Here is a 25,228-nt window from a genome sequence, read left to right as displayed (position 1 = left end):
AGTAAGGATCTAAGGCTAGATTTGAACTCAGGTCCTCCTGACTCCAGGGCCAGTGCTCTATCCACTGTACCATATGACTGCCCTTATGCCTAACCTTTCCTTGGGCTAAAGAAATTAGGCGTATTTTCAACTTTTCAGTTATCAACAGATTGTTTACTAGCTTACAAATTTATTCTTATTATTTCTACATTTTTAAGGTGTGGCTTCATCCTAGGCTGAGATTGGTTGTTCATTTTTGGGCAGTGCTTCATTTTTTCATTTTCCCTGCCCACATATTTGCATAGTTACATAATAGCTTGCAGTTTCACTTGCCATCTTCTTGGTCAAAGAACAAACCAGATACATCTTCTCTGGAGCAAGGGACTTGGCGAGACTGAGATACACGAAGATGGGAAAGATGAACTTCTTGCAGGTATGAGTCTGGTCCTGCCCTCAGACCATGACCCTCATCCATCTCCGAGAGAAAGAGAAAGAGATTGAGAGAGACAGAGAGAGACAGAGAGAGACTGCTGTAGTCTATATTCCAGAAGTCAGGGAGGAGGATTCAGAATAACATGTGAGTCACCCTGTTCTCTCTAATTTCCATTTCAATAATCTTCCCAGTTCCCTCCTCCTCCCTTTACCCAGCCTTTCCCTTCTATTCCTCTCTTCCCAATTCCTTGACACTCAGTGCCCTCTTCCCTCATTCCTCCGTCCCCAGTTCCTTCCCACCCTCTCCATGCCCTGGGCTAGAGACAAAAGGAATCTAAACTCCAGATTCCCTTCTCTAGAATTTAGTGGTGGATGGAGGGGGACTAGACTAGAGGGGGTGGAGGAAATTAGAAACACACCTGAGGAGAGGGAGGGAGAGGGTATGGCAGCTGGAAATCACCTGTGAAGGGATCTTTGGGGCTAGAGAGGCCAACCAAATATGAATGAAAAACCTGAGAAATAGAGTTTCTGAGTAGTTAATAATCGATTTATTAATTAGGCCAGTAACCAAAGACAAAACCATGGAGATCCTTGAATGCTTAAATACCTTTGGAAAAGGGAGTGCCCCCAACCAGGGAAAATCAACCCTGATTGATGAACAATTAATGAGGGACTAATCTACTGGGGCTAGTCCCTGAATGAGGAAATAAAAGGAAAAAAACCTTAATCCACACAACTAGTAAGTGTCAAGCACCTGAGGTCGAATTTGAACTCAGGTCCTCCTGAATCCAGGGCTGGTGCAAAATAATTGATTATTAACGTAATAGAAAAACAATTACTTCTCTCAAAGTCCTTCATTTTGTTGTTTAGTTGTTTCAGTCATGTCTGACTCTTTGTTGACCTCATTGAGGAAAAGGTCTCCTCTTCCCACCCCCTATCCCCTCCAGCAGGCAGGGTCACGTGATTCCTGGAAACTCTGGGCTGGTCACAATTGGATCTGCTCCTGAGCTGTGTCCATGTGGGGGAAGGAGTTGAAGAGTTGTCCCTATATCCCCTCCCCCATTGACTGAGGTGTGCTGCATTTCAATTAGCTTGTTTTTGGTGATTGTAACCCCAGAGTAATCCGGAATGGTGGCATAAAAGGGGAAGGTCCAGTCGTGTTAGGGATTAGGGGATAAAAAGCCCTGCAAGCCTCCATTTTGTGGTTCACTCCATGAGGGGTGGCCCAATCTCACGAGGTTGACAATAAATGAGCCTTTGACACATCACCAAAGCTGAGTTCCAGAAGTTATTGGAATGATACTTCTCACACAGACACACAGCAGGTGCTTAATAAGTACTTGTTGACTTTTCCTTACCTCTTTGAGGAGGAGCTTTCTTATCTCACAGTAAAGGGGGAAGATTAGAAATGAGGGGCTCTCTGGGGCAGCTAGGTGGTGCAGTGGATAGAGCACTGGCCCTGGATTCAGGAGGACCTGAGTTCAAATCTGACCTCAGACACTTGATACTTACTAGCTGTGTGACCCTGGGCAAGTCACTTAACCCTCATGGACTTAACCCTCATTGCCCTGAAAAAAAAAAAGAAATGAGGGGTTCTTGACTGTTTTGGGGGTGGGCATGGATGCCTTTGGCAGATCAGTGAGGTTTTTGACTCATTGCAATATAAAATAAAAGAAGGAAAGAAACACTAAATGCCTAGTTTGTGCCAAACACTGTGCTAAGCATTTGGCCTCATTTTATATCCTCTGCCCTTCAGCCCCTCCTTTCCCCACTTCCCTGGAGAGAAACCATTTTAGGTGGAGGACATTAGAAAAGCAACCAGGCCAGATGAGGCAATAATTCCCCTGTAGACCCATCCAGCAGGGCTTTCTTCTCCCTTGTACCTTCTCTATGGCCTCAGGTTCTGATCAAGCTTCTGGGAGTCAATCCTGCAATATCACTCGGAGAGGGGCAGAGAGGATGCAGTCAGGAAGTCCTGAATTTGAATCCTGCCTCACACATTTACTAGGTTATCCTTCCAGCATTGATTTCCCTACTTGTAAAATGAGTAAAATGATAATAGCTCCTTCGCAGAGTTGTGGTAAGACTCAAATGAGAAGTGTGCAAAGCTCTCTGGAAACCTTTAAAGTGCTTCATTAAGTGTGAATTAATCATGATGAAATTATTTCTTATCTGCATCCATGCCCCTCTCTCCTATGCCCACCTCCTCATCTCCCCCACCCCCAGCTTTCCCAGGTTTGTGCTTTTCAAAGTTACAGACTGGTTAGATTCTCTTTCTTAGAGATTAAACCACAGGACTCCAGGTCTAGAGCTGAAAGGGATCTTGGAAGCCAATCTCCTCATTTTACAGATGAGGAAACTGAGACCAAGAAAGGTTAAATGACATGTCCAGGGTAGCACAGTTTGTAAGTACTTGAGGCAGGATTCCAACTCAAAACCTCTGGCTCCCATCCCCTGTGCTTTCTCCATTATACTGTGCTGTCTCTCAACCCCCTCGTTTTACATATGGGGAAACTGAGGCCCCAAGGGGGTAAGTGGATATCCCAAGGTTGTCTAGCCAGTGAGTGACAGGGTCAAGCTGAGGGCTCAGTTTTCCTGACACCCAGACCCATGCTTTTCCCTTTGCGCTTATTACCTCTTTCTTTCTTTGTCCAAGATGTTCAGAATGTTGATGATTACTCAGCCTATCTGCTTCATGCAGGCTCTGGAGTGTCTGGCTGGTGAGTACGAGGTGGATGGGCAGTGCTGCCCCACCTGCCATCCAGGTACGTCAAAGAGTTTCTTTCTCTGGGACAAATCACTCTCTTGCCCTGCTAAATGCCTCCTATCCCAGGCTCTCTTTCTTCATGGATCCATTCAAATTCCAGAACCATTGAATCTCAGAGCTTGTTGTTGTTGTTTGTCCTTCATTCTTGATGAGGACCATGACATAGGGGTGATGACATGGCTTGCACCGAACTGGATTTAAGTGAGGGAGGGCTGTGCAAAGTGACCGGCCTCACTCTGTCCTCCAGAACCACCCGGGTCCAGTGGCAAGCTATATATCAGGACAACTGGAGATGGCCCCAGATGTTTAAGGCATTTGGGGTCAAGTGACTTGCCCAAGGTCACTAAGCTAGTAAGTTTCTGAGGCTGGATTTGAACTCAGGTCTTCCTGACTCCAGGCCTGGTGCTCTTTTCACCATGCCACCTTAGCTGCTCAGATTAAGTCTTTCAAATTGAGAGTTTATCTTGTATTTAATCGTCTGCTGTGCCCTGTTAAGGGCTGTTAAGAGATCCCCTGAACTTGTCTTTTTGAGTTTCCATATTTTCCAGAAACACTGGACCCAGAGCATATAGGAGGCCCTTATTATGTCAAGGACAAAGCTCCCCCCTAAGCTGACATTATTTCTTGTTGCACCCCAAGCTGGATTCCCTGTGTGTCCTGGGGAGACAAGACAGGCACCAGCCAGTGTGTGCAAGGCTGGGATAATGCTTGTGTAGCTGCGGTCCTTTGCAGATAAAAGGACCCTCCTATCTTCATAGTCTGAAGGAGACTTTTGCTATCACCTTGCTCCTCCCTGTGGGGAGTGGTCTCATCCTTTTTCCCCACTTTTACTGCACCATCCCCCCTCCCACGTCATGCTCGTTCCTGCTATCCCCTTCTGCTATTACAAAAAAGTACATTTCTGTAAAGACTGGGAACCCATTGGGTACCACCTGCATGTTCATTTCTCTTGTAATTAGCCTGGGTTTCACACAAGTCTCATGATGTCCTTGCCTGTTGATAGTGCTTAGGAACGCTATTCAGGATAAACTGTAAGGCTCACAACCTTTGATCCTGCCTCTTGTAACTCCACCTTCACCGGTGTCCCACCAACTCACTCTCTCCTTCTTGGAATTTCCCTGATCCCCCATAGCAGTGACCACTGAGGGCATCCCATAGAGGGTCTAAGGTTCCATACATGTATTGACCTACATTTAGTGTATGTCACAGTGGGATGGGGTTTTAGGGACCAGTTTGTGTGACCTTGTCCCAGTCATTTAGTTTACTCATCTATAAAACTAGAGGGTAGGACTAGGTGACTTCTAACATTCTTTTGTCTTCCAAGGTTGGAATCCCATGTTCTGGCGTCTCTCTTAGCTCTAACATTCTTGGTTCTGAGGTCCTTCCCAAATCTGACATTCTCTGTTCAAAGGGACCTTCTGCCACATTCTGTGTTCTAAGATTGCCATCCCACCTCTGAATCCTATGTTCTGAGGTCCCTTCTAACTCTAAATTCTGTGTTTTGAGGTCCTTTCTAGTCCTGGCATTCTATGTCCTGGAGTCCTTTTTAATTCTGGCATTCTAAATTCTTGTTCTGAGGTCCCCTTCAGTTTGACAGTCTGGGTTTCATGGCTCCTTGGGATGAAGTGTGAATGCGTACCATCCAAATTTTCATAGTAAACCATAGAGAACAATCCTAAGTTTCATAGATGGCCTTGGGAGCTTCCTGGGCCTAACCTAGGGTGTGCATATGGTGGTGTCAGAGGTGGTACTGGGGGAGAGGGGGCTGAAGTGGAGGGGCTCCTGCAGGGAGGGGTCCTGTGCCTTGTTCTGGATGCTGAGTCTTTGATACCATTAGGTTTTAGGGTTAAGAAGACATGCAGTATAATGAGAGGAACCATGTGTGTGTCTTGTGATCCTGGGACCTACACAGCACACCACAGTGGGCTAAAGGAGTGTCTCCAGTGTAAAGTCTGTCACCCTGGTAAGAAGCTCTTTAACGGCCTTAGGGTCAGCCAGGATCCTGGGTCTAACCCCAAAACTACTGTCCCCTGGGCTTTGACCTGAGTCCTCTAGTTTCCCTGGGGAAAGGGGAGCTGGGTCCAGAGAAAGTCATCAGTTTTGGACCTACCCAGACAAAATTGGGTAGGGGGGGGGGGACTCAACAACCCAGAGAGCTGGAATTAGAACAGGTTAGGAAAAGAGGCAGTGAGAGTGCTGTACTGGGAGTTGGGAGATCTGGGTTCCACTCCAGGCTTTTCCTGTGTGACCTTGGAGAAGTCATGTCCATTCTTTGGACCTCATTTGCTTATCTATAACATGAGGAGCTTGGGCTAGTTCCTAAGGGTATAGGGCATGGTATTTACCTCCTAGGAAACCCAAGGTATTTAATTCACACTCTCATACAACCCTACAACATAGACTATGCAAGCTGGAAGGTGATGTGGGATGGAATTTGGGGTCAAATTTATTATGAGTCATCCAAAAGAATTACAAGACTCAGTGACTCAGTTTTATTGCAATACTGTGAATGACCACAGGGAGAGAACCAGAAAAGTAGAACTGTATCTCTCAAATAGTGAAAAGAAAGACAGTTATATTTATAGTATGGATAAATTGATTATCAGTCTCATTATAATAATCTCCACCTTGGGGAGGTACAGTGGAGGGATTATTCTGCTTTGGAGTTCCTGGGGTCCTAAGCCAACCCCCAAGATGGGTACCTTTTCAGTGGAGGTGTGTTTTTGAGGTTTACATGTCATAAGGTGAATCTGGGGACAAATTTGGCCTTTTCTGTGCATGTCTCTTTCTGGTTCCTATGACTAGTTTCAAAACATATTAATTTTTTTTTTATTTCTGGTCTGTTTCTATAGTCTGTCAATTTCTTTATTGTCTTCAGGTCTCCATGGCCTAGCTCCCTCTGTTCCTGTTATGGGTACTGATTTATGTGGGTTCAATAACCTAGCATCCTGACTTGTAAGTTACCCATTAACTGGGGTCTGACTCCCTCTTAGAGCTCATATCTGAATTAGAGCTTGGGTCCTAGGTTTTTCTGTTAACCCCTTTTTGCCTCTTACATCAGAAGGGACCCTCGGAACAAAATACTTAAAATGTCTAGTATTCTGAAGAGACTTATCAGAAGACCCAGTCTTCAGAAACTTGAGAAAGAGGCTAAGTTAGTCCCCAGGACCCTGACAGCTCCTTAAATGTGCCCATCTATATCTTCCTAATATTAGGCCACAGGGCTAGAAGGGTGGTCTCATTACCTGGTGTTTCCTCTTGACTGCCCAAAACCTCTCCCTGTAACCCCCAGCTAGGCTTGTAGACCCCAGAAATACTGTAGCATTTCAAATTATCATTCCATCCTTCTTCTAACTTCTGATGTTTCCCTGTCACTAGTTGCCTGCCAGGGAGGAATTATGCCAAGCAATTAATTCACACTACATTGTGGATAACTGCTAATGTTGCCTTTTATTAGAGTATTTAAAAAATAAGTTCTTGTTTACCCCAAGGAACGAATTTCCAAAGATGAATTTTCACCCATAGTGATAGGAGGATGGTTTTCAAAAAGAAAGGACAATTCCTCCCTAGGATCACTTTCCTCCTAAAGTCTGGCTGGTTCAGGGCTACTTCAAACTGGGGAAGGGGATATGTATTCCTGTTGCTGGGGACATGGGCAGAAGGAAGGCAGGTGAATGCTGGGTGATGGAGCTGGTCCTGCTGCCCACCTCATCCACTTTGGCTCTCAGTATTCTGCAACTTGGGTTTCTCTATTTGAGTAGACTGTTTTGTATAACTTGAAAATCTTAAACATATCAGATCTCTTGACATTGTAAATACTGGAGGGGCAGCTAGGTGGCACAGTGGATAAAGCACCGGCCCTGGATTCAGGAGTTCCTGAGTTCAAATCCAGCCTCAGACACTTGACACTTACTGGCTGTGTGACCCTGGGCAAGTCACTTAACCCCCATTGCCTTGCCAAAAAACCCCCAAAAAACCAAACAAAAAAAAATAGTAAAGTACTGGGGACTCTCCTTGTTCTCCTTGCTCCTCCCAGTGACTGTCCATGTGCTTCTCTCAGGGTCTTTCCCCTCCTTAGGAAAGGGATCACAAGATAACAGATCCAGAGTTGGAAAGGATCATAGAAGCCATCTCAACCAGGACCCTCATTTTACTGAAGAAACTGACCCCAGAGAAATGACCTGTCCAAGGTCAAAAGGCAGCACATAGCAAACTCAGGATTTGATCTCAGGCCTCAAGACTACAAGTTAAGCACTTGCTCACAGCTTTTCATCTGTCCCTCCTCCAGTCTCAGACACATTCCTTTTCAGAGTCTGAAAAAGTTTTCACCCCAAATATTGACACCAGGTAATGCAGTGGGAAGCATCCTATATGAGAAATCAGAGAACCTGGATTCAAATCCTTCCTCTGCCCTTTATGATGTTGGGCAAGCCAACAGTAAATATTCCTTAAGCACCTATTAAGTGTCAAACACTGTGCTAAATGCTAGGGATACCAAAAGAGGCTCTTGTGAAACTCACAATCTAATGGGGGAGAGAACCTGATATAGATATAAACATGATATAGACAGGATAAACTGGAGATAATATCAGGGGCAGGCACTAGCATTAAGGGAAATCAAGAAAAGGTGACTGATCTTTCTGGGCTTCCATCTGCTTATCTTTTAAATTAGAAGCTTATTACTAGCTCTGTTACCCTGGACAAGTCACTTAACCCTCATTGCCTCACAGAAATAAAATGAAATGAGAGGTTTAGATGCAATAACAAAGCAGGTTCCTTCCAGATCTAAATCTATTCTTTATGCACTTGGCTAGGAGATTTGGGCTTTGGTAGGTAAGTGGTACAGTGGAGACAATGCTAGGTGTGGTGTCAGGAAGACCAAAGTTCAAAACTGACTTCAGGTGCTTCTACCTGTGTGACCTTGGGCATCACTTACCCTCAGTCTGACTCAGTTACCTGAGTTGTAAAACAGGAACAGTAACAGTATCTGCCTCCCAGGCTTGTGGTGCAGATCAGATCAGATGATAGTTGTAAAGCTCTTAGCACAGTATTTGGTATCTGGAAGATGATTATCTACTTGAGAGCCAATGTGGCTTCAGAAAGGTTCATGGATGGGTCAATATGGTGTTTACTTCCCAACCACCCCAGGAGGAATGCCAGGAGTAGGACAGAGGTCTGTATAAAATGTTAATGGATCAGAACAAGGCCCTTGATATTGTGTCATTTGAAAATATATGGGGGTACCAAAAAAAAAAGAAAGAAAAGAAAATATATGCGGGTGTCTGTTTCTGTTCTAGGTTTTAGGGAACTTAGCTGGGGTTTCTATTATATTGCTACTTATAAATTAGAGGCTATATCACCAGTCTTTGACATTAAGCATTTATTAAAACATATTAAATGTTAGTAAAGAGAGAGCACATGGCTCCAAAAGTTCAGAAGCTCTGAATTACCTAGGAGAGAGAGAAGAGAACTCAGGGGAGAGAAGAGAGTTCAGGAGAAAGAAGAGAGTGCTTCCCCCTTGTGCCAAGGGTTTTTATCTTCTCTCAGGTAGAAGTAGGTCACTGCACATTGATCCAAATTAATTGGATGGTAACATGCAAGTCCATTGATTGGCATGACTTGAGGGTGGTAGCCTAGATGAGTTAACTTCCTTTAGGTAGTCAGGAAGGTCAATTTACATTTCCTTTGCAATTCTCCTGACTCTGGGCTGGCCTTAAAAGAAGTCAGGCAAGGCTCCCTCAAGTGGGAGGCCTCTAGGACCCCCTAAACCCATTCTTTTCTTTTTTTTTCCAAAACCCATTGTTTTCTCAAAATATTGTCTGTTGTGAAGGGCTCATGGAGACATGTCAAAATTTGGTTGCCAAAAGAAGTTTATCAGTATTGTACATCAGGTTCTGGATAATGAATGATGTACTCTTGCTTTCCCAGTCACCAATGGAGTAAAGGAAGGCTATGTACTTTCTCCCATTATTTTTAGCATGAATTTTCAGCAATGTAACACCTTCAAGGAGAATGAATATGGCATCAATGTTAGCTACCACACTGATGCTAAGTTATTTAACCTGAAAAGGCTACAAGCCAAGACTCAAGTGTAGGGAGAGGTGTTACAAGATTTTTTCTTCACAGATGATTGTGCACTCAGTGCAGTCTCTGAAGCTGAGATGCAACAGAGTATGGATTCATTTTCTGCTGCTTGTACTAATTTTGCCCTAACAATTAAAACCAAGAAATCATAGGTTTTCCACCACAGGGGATGGGGCAGGCCTGTGATTTTATTTGCCTAGGGGAGAAAACTCCTTCTATCAAGGCATGTGGGAAACTTTTCTCTAACTCTTAGTCTTAGAGCATCTGTCCAGGATCTCTCAGCCACAAAGGATCTGGGGCAGTATTTGAGTCCAAAGGTGGATGGGCTACTTCAGGGTGCTCCCTCACTGGAGCTTTGCCACCACAGGCTAGGTGACTTTTTAGCTAAATTATTGGGGTTTTTCTAAAATATTGCTACTTATAAATTAATGGCTATTGCACCTGTTTTGGCAGTAAGTATCATTAAAGCATTTTAAATATTAGTAAAGAATTGACTGCATGGTATTTAACACAAGCAGAACCCCCCCCCCCCACCCCAGCACCATTTTGTCTCTACATTACCTATACTGGCCTAAGAGGAGAGTGCTCACCTATGGGTCAGCTTCCAGAGCCTAGAGTGAAAGCCAAGAATGGTGCTAGCCTCAGGGTCTGAGACTTTTTCCTCTTTTCCATAGAGGCAGCTCCTTACACATTGATCAAAGCTGGTTATCTAGCATCATTCTGTTCCATTGGATGACATGACCTGAGGGTGGTCCATATTAAAATGAGTTCTACCTCAATGACATCAGGGTCTAATGGGAGACCCCTGAGGGGCAAATGCGCATTCAGATAGGTGTGGTTTAATCCCTTCAGTCCACTGAACTAGACAAAGAGTTTATCTTCATTTCTGTTGTACTCCCTTAAACAGGATTAAAACTCACCCCTATTGACTTCTGAAGTGTGTGTGTGTGTGTGTGTGTGTGGTGGGGGGGGGGGAGAAAAAGCTAAAACTGGGTCCCCAAGAAATTTGTTAATAATTATTTTGTAAATAATTATTTTCTTACAGTGACCATTGGTTGGGAGTGGTATACAAGGGATATTTGTTTACAAATCAAACTAGACAGCCTCTGAGATGTTGCTGCTGCCCTCCAGGATCTCCTAGTCTAGGTAGAGAGAGAAAAAGCAAAATAAAAGATGGTCAGCACTTAAGGTCCTGTGAAATGGGCTGTCATCAGGAACCATGTATTTCCCCTCCCAAGTCATCCTGGACTCTTTCCCTCCATATCCAATTTATGTATAAGCCTTGTTGATTTCATCTTTGCAACATCTCTCAAAAATTCCCCCTTCTCTCCTCTGACACTGCATCCTCCCTGCTGCAGAACCTCTTTGCCTCACACTTGGATTATTGCAATAGATATTTTAGGGTGGGGATGTCTGTCTGCCTCATGACTCTGTCTGATGTAGGATGGAATTTGGGTCAAACTCATAGCCTTAGATGAACATTGTAAAAAAAAATGTTGCTACTTTGATTTGTAGTGGAACGGTTAAAAGTCAGGAATTAATTGTAATGTGTAACATTTTTGAAGAAAAATGATCTCTAGTCAAGTGTGACTTGTGTTTGCACTGCTGCTTTCTTTCTCTCCCCCCCCCCATCTCAGGTGCTGGCTGGCTGTTCAGCACTGGAACAGAGTGGTGGGTGAGAGAGAGAATGTTTAGAAAATCTTAAGAAACTGTCCAGAGTATTTTAAATTATTGGTAAAAGCACATAGAAAGAAAACTGTGCCTTTTTGTACTGACTGTTCAAAGAATTTGGAATCTTGAGGGAAAAAAAGGGGGTGTATATTTTAGATACACTGCCACTTTAAGTGCTTACCTGCCATTTCAAGGTTTGTGAATTCTGGAAGAAACCAAAGAGTAATTGAGTTTGATTAAAAAATGCTGTTAGAATACTGCTAAGTTTTAAAGTTACTTTTAAATTGGTGTATGTGTGTTAAAATTAAAAACAAAGCAATTGATAGTTTTAACAAAAATAGGTATAGTTGTTGTTTCCTCTAAAAGAGAGAAAAGCACTGGTATTAGACTGGTAAATTGTTACACAGAAAAAGACCTTCTAGACTTTTTTTTAAATTTGTAAACTTGCCAGAAAAGAGCTTGTTACAATGAATGGTTTTGCTGAGGATTTATAAGGTTTCTTATTGTATAGAAGTAATTTCTAATATTGATCTTTACACCAGGCAAAGTTTAAACCTGAGAAGAAGGAAAGAAAAACCAAGCAACATGTGTGTCTGTCCTGGTAAATCTTTTTTGCTCATTGTAATTTCATGAGAGTAGAGGTTTGCTATTTAAGATAAAATATTTTGGGACAGAAATTTATATTGTTTTGAGTTTTGAATTCAGGTATGATTGTTCAGATGGTTAAGCCAGTAATCCAAGTACTGGAGAGAAAGCTACATATCAATGCCATAATAGGGTATGTGCTGCTTATAGGTGGAGGTATCTGGGAAAAAGCTGAGAGAACAATTTTGGACTCAATCTAAGGTAGGCTCTTTTTGGCTCATTGAGTTCCTACTGAACAGGAAATGTTTTCCCACCTGGCTATCCCTGAATTTGGCTATCACTGTATGACTTGTAGTCACTTGTAACTTTTACCTGAAATCAAACAGAGCTAAGGATGTTTTATTCTTGCCTTATAATTATGTCCCTGCTTTTTCTTTTATAGCAGATTTCTATAATCAGAGCAAGTAGTCAGTAGAAGAAATGAACACAATGCAAGTATATAAGATCTTACTATTTTCAGTTTAAATGTGTGGTCCCTTGATAATGTCAAACAACAAGGTATATTAATATTTAGGTTTTCCATCTGCCTGCAAATGCTTACATGGTATTATGATAAAGTTAAATTAACTGGATATTTTACTGGTTTAGAAGAAAGTGAAATTCCTCCCCATTTAGATGAGAGGGAGGATGGCAACTAGGATTTTTCCTTTCCTTATTCGAGAGATACCTTTCCACTTTTCTGGTTCTCTCCCTGTGGTCACCCACAGTATTGCAATAAAACTTGGGAAACTGAATCACTGAGTCTTATAATTCTTTTGAGATGACTCACGATCAATTTGATCCTTAATTTTAGCCCACATCATCTGGTGCCGCATGTGAGGAGAAATTTTAGTCTGAGACTCAAACTCTTTTTCTTTTTTTGAGATCTTGCTAAGGTAAGTTTGTGATTTGCCTTTGACACATATGCTAGGTTTTTGCTCCTTTGGGAGATCAGCTGGCTCACCAACAGAGCGGGGATATTTTCTCATGGGTCCGGATAAAGAGATTTGTCCCAGGGGATTTCCCTTTGATCAAGCAATTATTGGTCAAGAGATCTCCTAGTGTGAGAAAATAATGGGATTTGGCAGATACTCAAAGTATCACCTAGAGATTAATCTAAACTGATTGAATTAAGTGAGAGTGATTGACTTTGCTGATTAGTCTACTTCAAGTTAATTAGATTGTAACCACACCTGGCTAGCCCTTAAGAAAGTATTGTTATCAGATGGTAAGGACTTTGAACTCAACTCAAGACCACCTTCAAGTCCAGTGAACCAATGGATTTAGATGATGCCTACCAATCAGCTTGAAGCAGTGTGTAAGGACTGCCTCTGCTCCAGACCTATAAAAAGCTTCCACACTCAGTTTGTTGGGGAGTTCGTGATTGAAGCAGGCTTATGGCAGAGGACTTGAGGAAGAACCAGACCAAGATGGAACTCTATGCTAGGTAGGCCTTTTCTTAACTCCATGTGTTCTCTTTTTTCTAATACCTAGTATGCTTTAATAAATGCTGAATGCCCAAAGACTGGTGCAAAAGTTTCTAATTTAACGTGACCATACATTAGATTTTTTAGACATCACAGTTAGATTTTAAACATCACACTATTGAAACTCAAAAATCTGGGGGACACCCTGCATAGAGTTTTGCTGATTGATGGACATGCATGTGGATGTAGGTGCGGTGTCGGTAATTTCCAGGAGGTTATGAATGGGTCAGGAAATTTTGACAAATTGGAAAAAGGGAGTAAGAAGAAAAATTGGATGAAGCTAAAAAGAAACAAATGACTTCAAGAGAAAGGAGAATTAAGGTACAAATTGGGACAAGTCTGATTGCACTGACCTGGAAAAGAAAATTATGTGGGATGGAATTTGGGTCAAATTGATCATTACAACACTCAGTGACTCAGTTTCATAAGGTTTATTGCAATACTGCGAGTGACCACAGAGATAGAACCAGAATAGTGGAAAGGTATCTCTTGAATGAGGAAAGGAAAGACATATTTATAGTATTGATAAATTGATTATCAGTCTCATTATAATAATCTCCACCTTAGGGAGGTACAGGGGAGGGCTTATCCTAATTTGGAGTTCCTGGGGTCCTAAGCCAACCCCCAAGATGGGTATCTTTTTCTGTGGAGGTGTGTTTTTGGGGTTTACACCTCATATGCTGAATCTGGGGACAAATTTGGCCTTTCCTTCACATGTCTCTTTCTGGTTCCCATGACTAGTTTCAAAGCATCTTCATTTACCATTTATTTCTAGTCTAAATTTCTATGGGCTATCATTTTGTCATTGTTATATGACCTGCCCCTTTTATGTTCCTGTTATGGGTACTGATTACTATGGGTAAAAGAACTTAGCATCCTGACTTGTAAGTTATCCTTTAATTGGGGTCTGAATCCCTCTTAGAGCTCATATCTGAATTAGAGCTTGGGTCTTAAGTTTGTCTATTAACCCCTTTTTGCCTCCTACATCACTTCCAGTCCTATTACACTCTACATACTCTTCCCACATACTCTATGATCCAGTGACACTGGTCTCCTTGCTCTTCCCAACTGGGCATTTTCCCTAGCCATCCTTCATGCCTAGAATTCTATCTGTCCTCATCTCTATCTCATGGCTTTGCTGGCTTCCTTCAAATCCTAGCTAAAATCCCACCTTCTTCCGAGGAGATAATCCTATGCCCCCTTAAATCTAGTGCCTTTCCTCTACTGATCATCTCCAATTTGCCATGTATGGACCTTGTTTGTATGTACTCATTTGCATGCTGTCTCTCCCATTAGACTGTGAGCTCTTTGAAAGCAGGGACTCTCTGTTGCCTTTCTTTGTAATGTTTGCCCTAAACATAGTAGGTCCTGAATAAATGTTGACTGAGTGACTGACCTAATCTCTCCTTCCTCTTGTTCTTTCTTTCAGCATTTGGCTTTCTAACCAGAAGGGAATGTTCATCTACATCCAACACTGTGTGTGGCTGTGCTCCAGGCTATTTCTGCACTGAAATGAAAGATGATGACTGCCAGAAGTGTGTGGTTCACCGAGTCTGCAACCCTGGCCAATATGTAAAGTCTAGAGGTGAGCTTGCTCCATCATCACCCACCCAGGGACTCAGAACTATTATTTCTTCAGGCTTCTGCACTGGAGACCTGAGAAATCCCCAGCCCGCCCTCAGCTCTGGCTGCCTCCCTGAAGGCAGTTGTGGTACAGTGGGAAGATGGTTGGATGTGGTGTGAGAGGACATGGGCTCACATTCAACTTTCCTCTTACTGTCCATGTGATCCTGAGGTTACTTGGTGTCTCTATCCCTCAGTTCCTTCATATGTAAAATTGGACATTGGATAATATCAAGTCTTCTAAAACTTTTTCCTCTTGATACCCTTTTTTTGCATGTGAAATTTTTTACATGAACCTGGGTATATAAGTATATAAAAAAGTTATATATAACTTTTGACTGTTGATAGATTTTTCATGACCCCCACATTCAGTTATGTGATTCCATATGGGGTCATGTTAAAGGGCTAAAATTCTAGCTAGTCTGTCTAAAATATCTAATGAGTGGTCGCCAATAAATTATAAGCTTTAGCAAGAGTTAGGCTTTTAAGCATTTATTAAGGAGAAAAAGAATTTGGTAAAGAGAGAGAGAAAGGCCTACATTCATCTATCTATTAAAGGGAGAGCACATTTCTAGCTCCCTTCTCCACCAGAGTTCCCAGGAAAGAGAGAGAGTCAGAGCGCCAGACTTCCCCCTTCTTCCTCCCACAAGCAAATGTCACTTCCTGACTCCAAAGAAAAGACTCCTGGTCTTACCCTCAAAGACCTTCACTTCATGGCGAAGCTTTTCTACAGTAAGTCTCCGCCAGGTGGCGTCATTCCAATTGTTACAGTCCCTGCTTTGTTTCTTCAAGAAACGGGGTGTTTCCTTGATGAAACAGTAAAAAATAACAGAATATAATAACCCATGCTAACTAACAATATGTTAATAACAATATAGAAAAAGGAGAGAGGAAAGTTTTGTTCAGAGGGGTGGTTTTTTTTTTGTCCTCATGAATTGGTGCTTTGACATTGGTCTTGCAAAGGGAGGGCCTCTGCAGAGAGTACATGTTACAGATGGTTTCATTTAAAGTCTCTGAAAGTCTTTTCTCAGTTGTCCTCTAGGTGTAGTTGTGGAATGGAAGTCTTTTCAGGGGTTGATGTGTGGATGCTGGTAATAAGCCAGGAAAATTTCCTACAAAATTGAGCTTAACACAACTTTAAAATAGCTTTGTCAATAATCAAATCAAACAAAGAAATTTCTCAAAAACATGTCTAAGGGAATTCAGAATTTTAGTTGTTACACATGAAACATATAATAAAGCAAAAATTGAAACATTCTTTAAAATTAATATTACTATAGTCCCCCCTTATGGAGGGTAAATCGAGAAGACAATTGCTGTGATATTAATTTTTTAAAATAATTTTTATCTTTGTTTCATCACTTTTTGCATCATCTTCCTAATTATCCTCATGCCATTATGAAAAATTTAAAAATCTAATATAATTGGTAACAGATGTCAAGGCCAAATTCAACACTATTATTTATCATGACACCTGAGATAATTATGGGGGTTACCATAAAAGAACAGAGAAATGATGGGATATGAGCATTCCCACATTTGAGCAAAATAGGTGGATGGAATATATGTCCATGCCATTGAACATATTGGAGGAAATTGAGTCAGACTTAATCAGATGCATGGGATTGAGATGTCCATGGCATCAGGTATATAGGAGGGGGCATAGAAGCCAGGAGAAGAATGAGATGGGTGGGATCAAAACTTCCAGCCATCTGTATAGTATTGTGAGGAAAAATAAAATAAAATAATAAACCAAGAGAATCCAACCTCAACATTTGTCAAAAGCCGTTCCCTCGGCCATACATTGACTTCATGCATGTCTCCCTTCATGTGACAGTTCAATGTCTGCTCTTGCATGTATTCCTCTTGTTAGTGGATGGCATCTTGGCCAACTGGCATCTGATAACTCAGACTAAAGGTAATTAATGTCTTAAATGATAAGTTCCCATAATCCAAGTCCCATATGGATTTTAAAACTGAGGATAATGAATGATTGCAAAAATGTCAACGTACCTTGACTCAGAATATAATATACAATTATGCAACAATTTCAAATAATGCCTTTTTTTTTACTTAGTATACAATTACTTTTATGAAAAATTGGAACATATTTAAATACAAGTTAAAGCACAACACAATCTCAAAGAAAACTTTTTTTTAAAAAAGAAAACTTTTACAAATATTCCCCTCTTTTTTTTGAATATGCTTATCAAAAATAATACTTCTAGAATCAATTTACACTTGCCATGGCAACCAATTTGCCAGGGAAATGCTTTAAAGAGTTTGATCAAATAATCAGTTGAGAGAAAAAAATAACAAAAACAAACAACTCAGAATATGGGAGCACAATACTCCTAGAATTAACACTGTATTATGAAATCAAAACCATCTTGCATTGTTTCAAAATTAGATAGATGGATGGATAGAAGAAAATACACATGGAAGAATAAAAGGCAATGAAATTCAAACTAGGGAAATCTAAATGAATATGAACTTAATATTAATGAGAGTATTATAAAATATAAACTTGATCACATGACTATAAAAAGCTTTTACAAATATTCTCCTTGTTTTAAAAACTAAGTATAAAACACAATCTCAAAAGCATGAAAAATCTCTGAAAATAAACCCATACCATTAATTTCAAAATATAGATGTAATAGCATAGAAATCCTATGTAACCTCTGAACTGATACTATTACTCTGAGTGAATTTAGAACACTTTTGATTCCGATATCTAAAATCCCCAATACTCATATCGAAACCTTGCTGCTTACTTCTACATTTCTGTAAAATATGTACTCTTCCATGGCAAAAGAAGCGGAGTCTTGAACTATGATTGTCATTCTTATTCAGCTTAAGTTTTTCTTCTTTAACCCCTCTGTATTGTCTGTCGGTCCTTTCATAATACAAATGCTTTAGAAGGTTACTAATTAAAAACAAAAGCAGAATAGCAAAATTATGAACAAAATGAGCTAATCTGGAACTTAAAGGGCTTTCTAAGTTTGAGTCAGAAGCACATCCAAGCTGGGGAAGGGTTGAGCCTGAAGCTGCAAGTGCAGGTAGAAAAAGCTGCACATGCGCATTAGATCTCTGGACTTCCAGGGCAGGGGAATCAAGGGGCTTGGCCAAGGGAGGGGTAGAAGGTGGGGTCTGTAGAGGAGGGGAGGGACCAGGGCAATTTGAATCAGACTTGATTTTGAACTCAGGCCTTGGTTCCCCTTCTGCCACTGCTAGGAGATTAAAAGCTTCTAGAGAAGCCTCCAGTCATGCAAAATTAGAGCAACAATTAGTGTTAGAATTTGGAAAAGCTGCAGAAATAAGAGGCTTCTCTGAAAAAGCATGACTGGGAGAGGGGGGATATTTATATTGCCTTGTGTGAGCACCTTGCTGGCTCTTCTAACAAAAATTAAAATAAAACATTCACAAAACCAAAGCATTAACATGATCTTATCCCCCATTTTTCTGGTTAAACAGACTAAAATCAAAAATAGGGTAATTAGGGAGTTTAAAAGGTCCATTTGAAAAAAATTAAAGGGAAAACAGCCGGTACTTAGCAGTTTAAAGGGACAGGGTATGGGAAATTTCTTACCCAACCAGAAGATCAGAAGATGGAGGTTTCAGCTTTCCTCTTTGTGGTCAGCCATCTGTTAAGGGCTAAAATTCTAGCTAAACTATCTAAAATATCTAATGAGTGGTCGCCAATAAATTATAAGTTTTAGCAAGAGTTAGGCTTTTAAGCATTTATTAAGGAGAATAAGAATTTGGTAAATAGAGAGAGAAAGGCTTAGATTCATCTATCTATCCAAGGGAGAGTTCATTTCTAGGTCTCCTCTCTGCCAGAGTCCTGAGGAAAAAGAGTCAGAGTGCCAGGTTGCCCTCTTCTTCCTCCCACAAGCAAACGTCACTTCCTGATGCCAAAGAAAAGACTCCTGGTCTTGCCCTCAAAGACCTTCACTTCATGGTGGAGCTTTTCTACAGTAAGTCTCCAACAGGTGGTGTCATTCCAATCGTTACAGTCATGACCCACAGTTTAAGAAGCTAGGGACTATATGACCTCTGAGGTCACTTCCAGATAGAAATTTATGATTCCATGATAATGAAGTCTAGTTTCAGGCCCTCTGTCTTATCTTCATGGACTTCAGACAATCTGGGGGCAAATCTGGAATTAGGCAGAGCAGGGCAAAGACAACCAAGGCCTTGCCACTGGTGTCCCCCTTCCAGTATGCTTTGGTGGCAATCTGAATCTTTGTCTGTTTTATCTTTCTAAGGGAGATATTTTTTTTTTTTGCGGGGCAATGGGGGTTAAGTGACTTGCCCAGGGCCACACAGCTAGTAAGTGTCAAGTGTCTGAGGCCAGATTTGAACTCAGGTACTCCTGAATCCAGGGCCGGTGCTTTATCCACTGCACCACCTAGCCGCCCCCGATATTTTTTTTAATAGACAGAAAATTTATTTTCTCTCCTTCTTCCCTTCTTTCCCCCACTGGAGAAGAAAAAGAAAAATCAAAGTCTTTATAGCACATTTTATAGAGGGTGGAGCAAAAGTCACAATGTTTTAATAACTTTTTAAAAATTATTTTTATTTTTTACCATCTACATGATTTGATTTTTTACACATAGTGTAAATCCATTTCCTATATGTAATATATAAATGTATAATGCTATAGTATGTAAATAAAAATAAAAAATAAGTTATTAAATATTGAAATCCCTTTGTGACTTTTGGCCTATCCTGTATATAGTCAAACAAAGCACATTCATGCATTGGTAATGTCCAAAGATAATATACATCTCCATTGGTACCTTGATTCCATTACCTCTCCTCCAAAAGGTGAGTAGCATGTTTAAACATGAGTCCTCTGGAATTGCGGTTGGTTATTCCATTGATCTGAGTTCTTAAGTCTTGCTAAGTTGTTTTTCTTTACAATGTTGTTACTGTATAAGTTGTTGTCCTTGTTATGCTCACTTCACTATGCATCAGTTCATACAAGTTTTCCTATATTTCACTGAAATCATACATTTTATCATTTCTTATGGTGCAATATTATCCCCTTATATTCTTGTACCTTACTTTGTTCAGCCATTTCCCTAATGAGTAAACACATCCTTAATTTCTAATTCTTTGTGTACAGAAAAATGTATCCATAAATATAGGTCCTTTTCCTCTTTCTTTGATCCCTTTAGGGGTGTAGGATCAGCAGCCATATCAAAGGGTCAAAAATGATGCACCACTTAATAACTTTTGGGATATACTTCCAAATAGTTTTTCAGAATGTCTGGACCAAAGGCATGAGCTCAACCATATTGTCAACATCTAGAAATAGGTCATGATAGAGTTATTTCTAAATAGTAGGGATCATTTCAGTGTGCAGAAGGCTGTGGAGATATTTACTTATTTCTTTTTTTTCTCTTTTAGAATTTTATTTCTTTCCAAATTACATATAAAAACAAATTTTGACATCAATTTTTAAAAACTTTGTGTTCTAACTTCTCTTCCTCCCTCCCTCCCCACCAAAGAACTCAAACAATTCAATATAAGTTATACATGAGTAATCATGCAAAACATCTTCATATTAGCCAGGTTGTGAAAGAAAGAAGACAAAGACAAACCTTTAGATTAAGGAACTATCAAAAAGAAATTATTCTTCAATCTGTCTTAGATACCATCAGTTCTTTCTCCAAAGATGGATTGCAATTTTCATAAGTCTTTTGGAGTTTTCTTGGATTGCAATTTTCATAAGTCTTTCAGAGTTTTCTTGGATCATTGCATTGCTGAAAATAAGCAAGTCATTCATAGCAGATCATCATACACTATTGCTGCTATTTTGTATGCAGTGCATTTCACTCTGCATCAGTTCATGTAGGTCTTTGCAGGTTTTTCTGATATCATCCTGCTCATCATTTTTTGTTTCTGATAAAGTAACTAACAAAAAATGTTTCAATCTGTATTAAAATCTCTTCAGTTCTCTCACTGTAGATGGGTTGCATTTTTCATAAGTCTTTCAGAGTTATCTTGGATCATTGCATTGCTGAAAATAACCAAGTCATTTATAGCAGATCATCTCACAATATTATTGTTATTTTGTATACAGTAGATTTCACTTTGTATAAGCTCATGCAGGTCCTTCCAGGTCTTTCTCCATTTTTAATAGTCAACTACATTTATACAGTACTTTAAAGAGAGATTTCCTTACAATGAACCCATGAGGATGACTATTGCAAAAACAGTAATAGATAACTTTTATATAGTACTTTAAACTTGACAAAGAATTTTCTTCACAATAGCCCAGCAAAGTAAGCACCATACATTTTGCCATCATCATCATCAACCATCAATTAACCATCATCCATCAATCCTCCTTATCATCAATCAGTCCTCATCATCAAGCATTGTCAACATTCCTCATCTTCCACCAATCATCAATCCATAAATCCATCCTCATCCTCATCATCCTCTTACATTACTCTTGCCTCTCCTTCAAAAATTTTTTCAGTTACTATTAACTGTTTCCCTCCATCGTATTCCATTTCAATGATATTTACTCTATTTTCTATTTTCTTTTACCCTATCCCTCCTCAAAAGTGTTTTGCTTCTGACTTCCCCCTCCCCCAATCTGCTCTCCCTTCTTTCACCCCTCCCTCCTTATCCCCTTCCTCTCCTACTTTCCTGCAGGGTTAGATAAATTACTCCACCCAATTTCATGTGTATGTTATTCCCTCATTGAGCCAACTCTGATGAGATTAAGGTCTTTGAGCTAATTCTGATGAGCCTTAGTTTATTCACTTCCCCACTCTTCCTCTGTCTCTCCACCCACTGCATAAGTCCTTTCCTGCTTCTTTCATATGAGGTTTCACCCCATTCTACCTCTCTCTTTTCCCCCTTCCCCAGTGCTTTTTTCTCCCCCTTCATTTTTACCCTAACAAAGTCATCATGTGGCAGCTAGGTTACACAGTGGACAAAGTACCCATCTTGGACCCAGGAGGACCGAAGCCCAAATCTGGCCTCAGACACAAGACACTCACCAACCCCAACTGCCCCCCTCCCCCCAAAAAAGATAAACAAAAAATAAATGCTTTACAGATACCATCCCTTTATAATTATTGACCACCTGAGCCTTCTGTGTAAATTTATTCCTATCATTTGCCCTAATACTCAGAAAGCTCTTGGGATTTAGACATATCATTTCCCCATGTAGGAATGTAAACAGTTTAACTTTTTAACATCTCTCATGATTTCTTTTTCCTGTTTCCCTTTTTTATGCTTTTCTAGGGTATTGCATTTGGAAGTCAAATTTTCTATTCGGTTCAGGTCTTTTCATCACAAGTCCTCTTTTTCATTGGAGTCCCACTTTTCCCATGAAAGATTATACTCAGTCTTTCTGCATAGGTGATTTTTGGTTGTAATCCCAATTCCTTTGCCCTCTGGAATATCATATTCCATGCCCTCTGATCCTTTAATGTAGAAAGTGCTTGATCCTGTGCTATCCTTACTGTGCCTCCACAGTATTTGAATTGTTTCTTTCTGGCTGCTTGCAATATTTTCTCCTGACCTGGGAACTCTGGAATTTGGCTATAATATTCTTGGAAGTTTTCGTTTTGGGATCTCTTTCAGGAAGTGATAGGTGGATTCTTTCAGTTTCTATTTTACCTTCTGTTTCTAGAATATCAGGGCAATTTTCCCTGACAATCTCTTATTTTGATCATGGTTTTCAGAGTACAATAATTTTCAAATTATCTCTCCTGGATCTATTTTCCAGGTCCGCTGTTTTTCCAAGGAGATATTTCATATTGCCCTCTATTTTTTTTATTCATTTGATTTGCTTTACTGTGTCTTGGTTTCTCATAAAGTCACTAGCTTCTGTTTGTTCAATCCTAATTCTTAGGCAATTATTTTCTTCTGAGAGCTTTTGTATCTCCTTTTCCATTTGGCTTTTCATGATGTTGACTTTTTTCTCATGACTTTCCTGCATCACTCTCATTTCTCTTTCCATTTTTTCCTCTACCTCTCTTACTTTATTTTCAAAGTTCTTTTTGAGTGCCTCTATGGCCTGAAGACCAATTCATATTTTTCTTGGAAGCTTTGGATGTAGGAGCCCTGATGTTATTATCCTCCTCTCAGGGTGCATCTTGATCTTCCTTGTTGCTAAAGAAACTTTCTATGGTTTGCAAATTTCTCTGCTTGCTCATCTTGCCTGTCTTTTACTTGACTTTTATCTCCTTCTTAACATGGGGCCCTGCTTCAGGCTACACTGTCCCAAGCTTCAGGGGGTCCCAGGTGGTACAGTTTAAGGAGGGGCAGGTTCTTTACTTGCCTGGCCTATACTCTGGTCTGTTTACAACCCCAGGCTAATTAACCATGCAGCAAAACTTTGTGTGCTGTGGTTATTTACTCTGATGAGCTTGTGACCCTCCCCAACCTGGGACTTCACCACTCAAGTTTTCTTCCTGGTTCCCCAATGGAGTAGGACAGCCAAATTTCTTCTTAGCTCCCACAGACACCCCTGTAGATACCCCCCTCCCACTCCAGCCAGCCATTAGGCCCTCTCACCAGACTGTGAGCTAAGTTCCTAAAGATGCCAGTGCTGCAGATGATTCAGATGCTCGGGGGTAAGTTTCTCTGCTGCAGCCTGCCTGGGGTTGGATCTGCATTACTGTGATCACGGGGTTGGACTCCACTTACAGCCTAATACAATAGCCCCCTCCTGCTGAACTTCTAAGCTGTCTTTGGCTGGAAAAAAGCTCAGCTCATGTTTTTGTGGGTTCTGATGCTCCAGGGGTTATCTTATGGCTGTATTTGGAAGGGTTTTTTTGAGTAATTGTGTTGTGAGCTCTGAGCGTTTAATGCCTTTCCTCTGCTCTCTTGGCTCTGCCCCTACTTATTTTTTTCTGTGTCACAACCCCACTATGGATTTTGAATTTCCAAAGGCCTACCTTAGATCTCATTAGGATTCCCATTATAAAGCAGGAACCATACACTAGGCATCTGTGTCATCTCAACAGCCTCTTATCTACTTTATGGCATTAACCTACATATCTTTTCCAACTAGGACTTGTCTTGGAATCCAGAGACAGGATGAGGGGCCTAAACATTGCCTTCTTCCTCTTGGCAAAAAGGTGATAGACAAGAGGTACAGAATGAGACATTTTCAGACATAACCAATGTGTTGGTTTATTTTACTTGACTATACATATCTATTAGAGGATAAAAGGGTGGGAATGGGAGAGATGAAGGGGAGGAGTATGACTTAGTGGTAGAGATGCAAAAATGGAATAGCATAAACAAAATACTTAAAATACACAGAAGAAAAAATTTGAAAAGGATACACACATAAGTTAAGTTTGTCACTACCTTGTAAATGTACATTCTTTTTTGTTCTTTATATGTTGAAATATTTGGTTGATGTTTGATAAGTTCATAATAATAAGGAAAACATTTAAAGTTTAAAAAAAAAGGAATGTCTGGACTAAGTCATAGCTCAACCTGCAGTACATCAATATGCCTGTTTTCCCACCATCCCTCCAGCATTTGCCATTTTACTTTTTTTATCAACCATGACAATCTGATGGATATAAGGTAGAACCTGAGAGTTGATTTAATTTTACTTTCTCTAATTGTTAGAGATTTAGAGCATTTAAAAATATAGCTATTGATAGCTTGGATTTCATCCTTTGAAAACTGCTTATTCCTATCCTTTGACCATTTGTCATTTGGAGAACGGTTCTTATTATTATACATTAGAATCAGATCTACATATATTTTAGAAATTAAACTTTTATCAGAGAAACTTATTGCACAGACTTTCCACCACCTCCTCCAAAGTTACCTGCTTCCCTCCTAATTTTAGCTGTATTGGTTTTGTTTGTGCAAAATCTTTTAAATTTTACATAATGAAAACTATTCATTATTTTTCTTCTGTGATCATCCCTCTCCCTTGTTTGATCATAAACTCTTCCCCTATCCACTAATCTGATTGGTAATTTCTTCATTGTTCCTCTTATTGGTTTATGATGTACCTCTGGGTTCTTGAAGGTGATTCCTAAAGAGTTCAAATTCTGCTGAGTTGGCGGCTTCTAAAATAGAATCAGGGCATCTGGTTTTCTGGAAGTCTATTTCCTGAGGACCTGCCAAGTTAAATACAGAGGGACTTGGCCTCATATCGGCTTTAGGGTATGGATGTTTCATATACAAATCTGAAAGGCCAATCTGTTAAAACAGAGGGAGAGGGGCAGCTAGGTGACGCAGTGGATAAAGCACTGGCTCTGGATTCAGGAGGATCTGAGTTCAAATCCAGCCTCAGACACTTGACACTTACTAGCTGTGTGACCCTGGGCAAGTCACTTAACCCTCACTGGCCCGCAAAAAAACCCAAAACCAAAACAAAACAAAACAAAAAAAAACAGAGGGAGGATCACAACCTGCACTCATAGAGAGAGGACCCAAGATGCCCAAATCAAATATCCTTCAAAATGTAAAGCAGTAACTTGTGTGGCCAAGTAAGTCACTTACTTGACCTCTATGGACCTTAGTTTCCTCACCTTGTAAAATGAGACAGTAGGAC

At 40.5% G+C, this 25,228-nt stretch overlaps 1 protein-coding gene across 1 annotated transcript in view; it reads left to right on the top strand.

The window, feature by feature from the left end:
• The first annotated feature begins 307 nt into the window (after window positions 1–307).
• Window positions 308–25,228, top strand: part of LOC122751366 (tumor necrosis factor receptor superfamily member 14-like) — a 34,989-nt gene continuing 10,068 nt past the window's right edge. Inside the window, exons 1-3 of the mRNA XM_043998374.1 lie at window positions 308–412; window positions 3,068–3,176; window positions 14,474–14,629. Coding sequence (XP_043854309.1) covers window positions 389–412; window positions 3,068–3,176; window positions 14,474–14,629 — 289 coding nt within the window. The 5' untranslated portion in view covers window positions 308–388. The remainder of the gene's footprint in view (window positions 413–3,067; window positions 3,177–14,473; window positions 14,630–25,228) is intronic.

Source organism: Dromiciops gliroides, chromosome 3, assembly GCF_019393635.1.
Source record: "Dromiciops gliroides isolate mDroGli1 chromosome 3, mDroGli1.pri, whole genome shotgun sequence".
NCBI classification, from domain to species: domain Eukaryota; kingdom Metazoa; phylum Chordata; class Mammalia; order Microbiotheria; family Microbiotheriidae; genus Dromiciops; species Dromiciops gliroides.
Note: the sequence above shows the minus strand (reverse complement) of the source record. Positions and strands in the feature narration are given on the sequence as shown.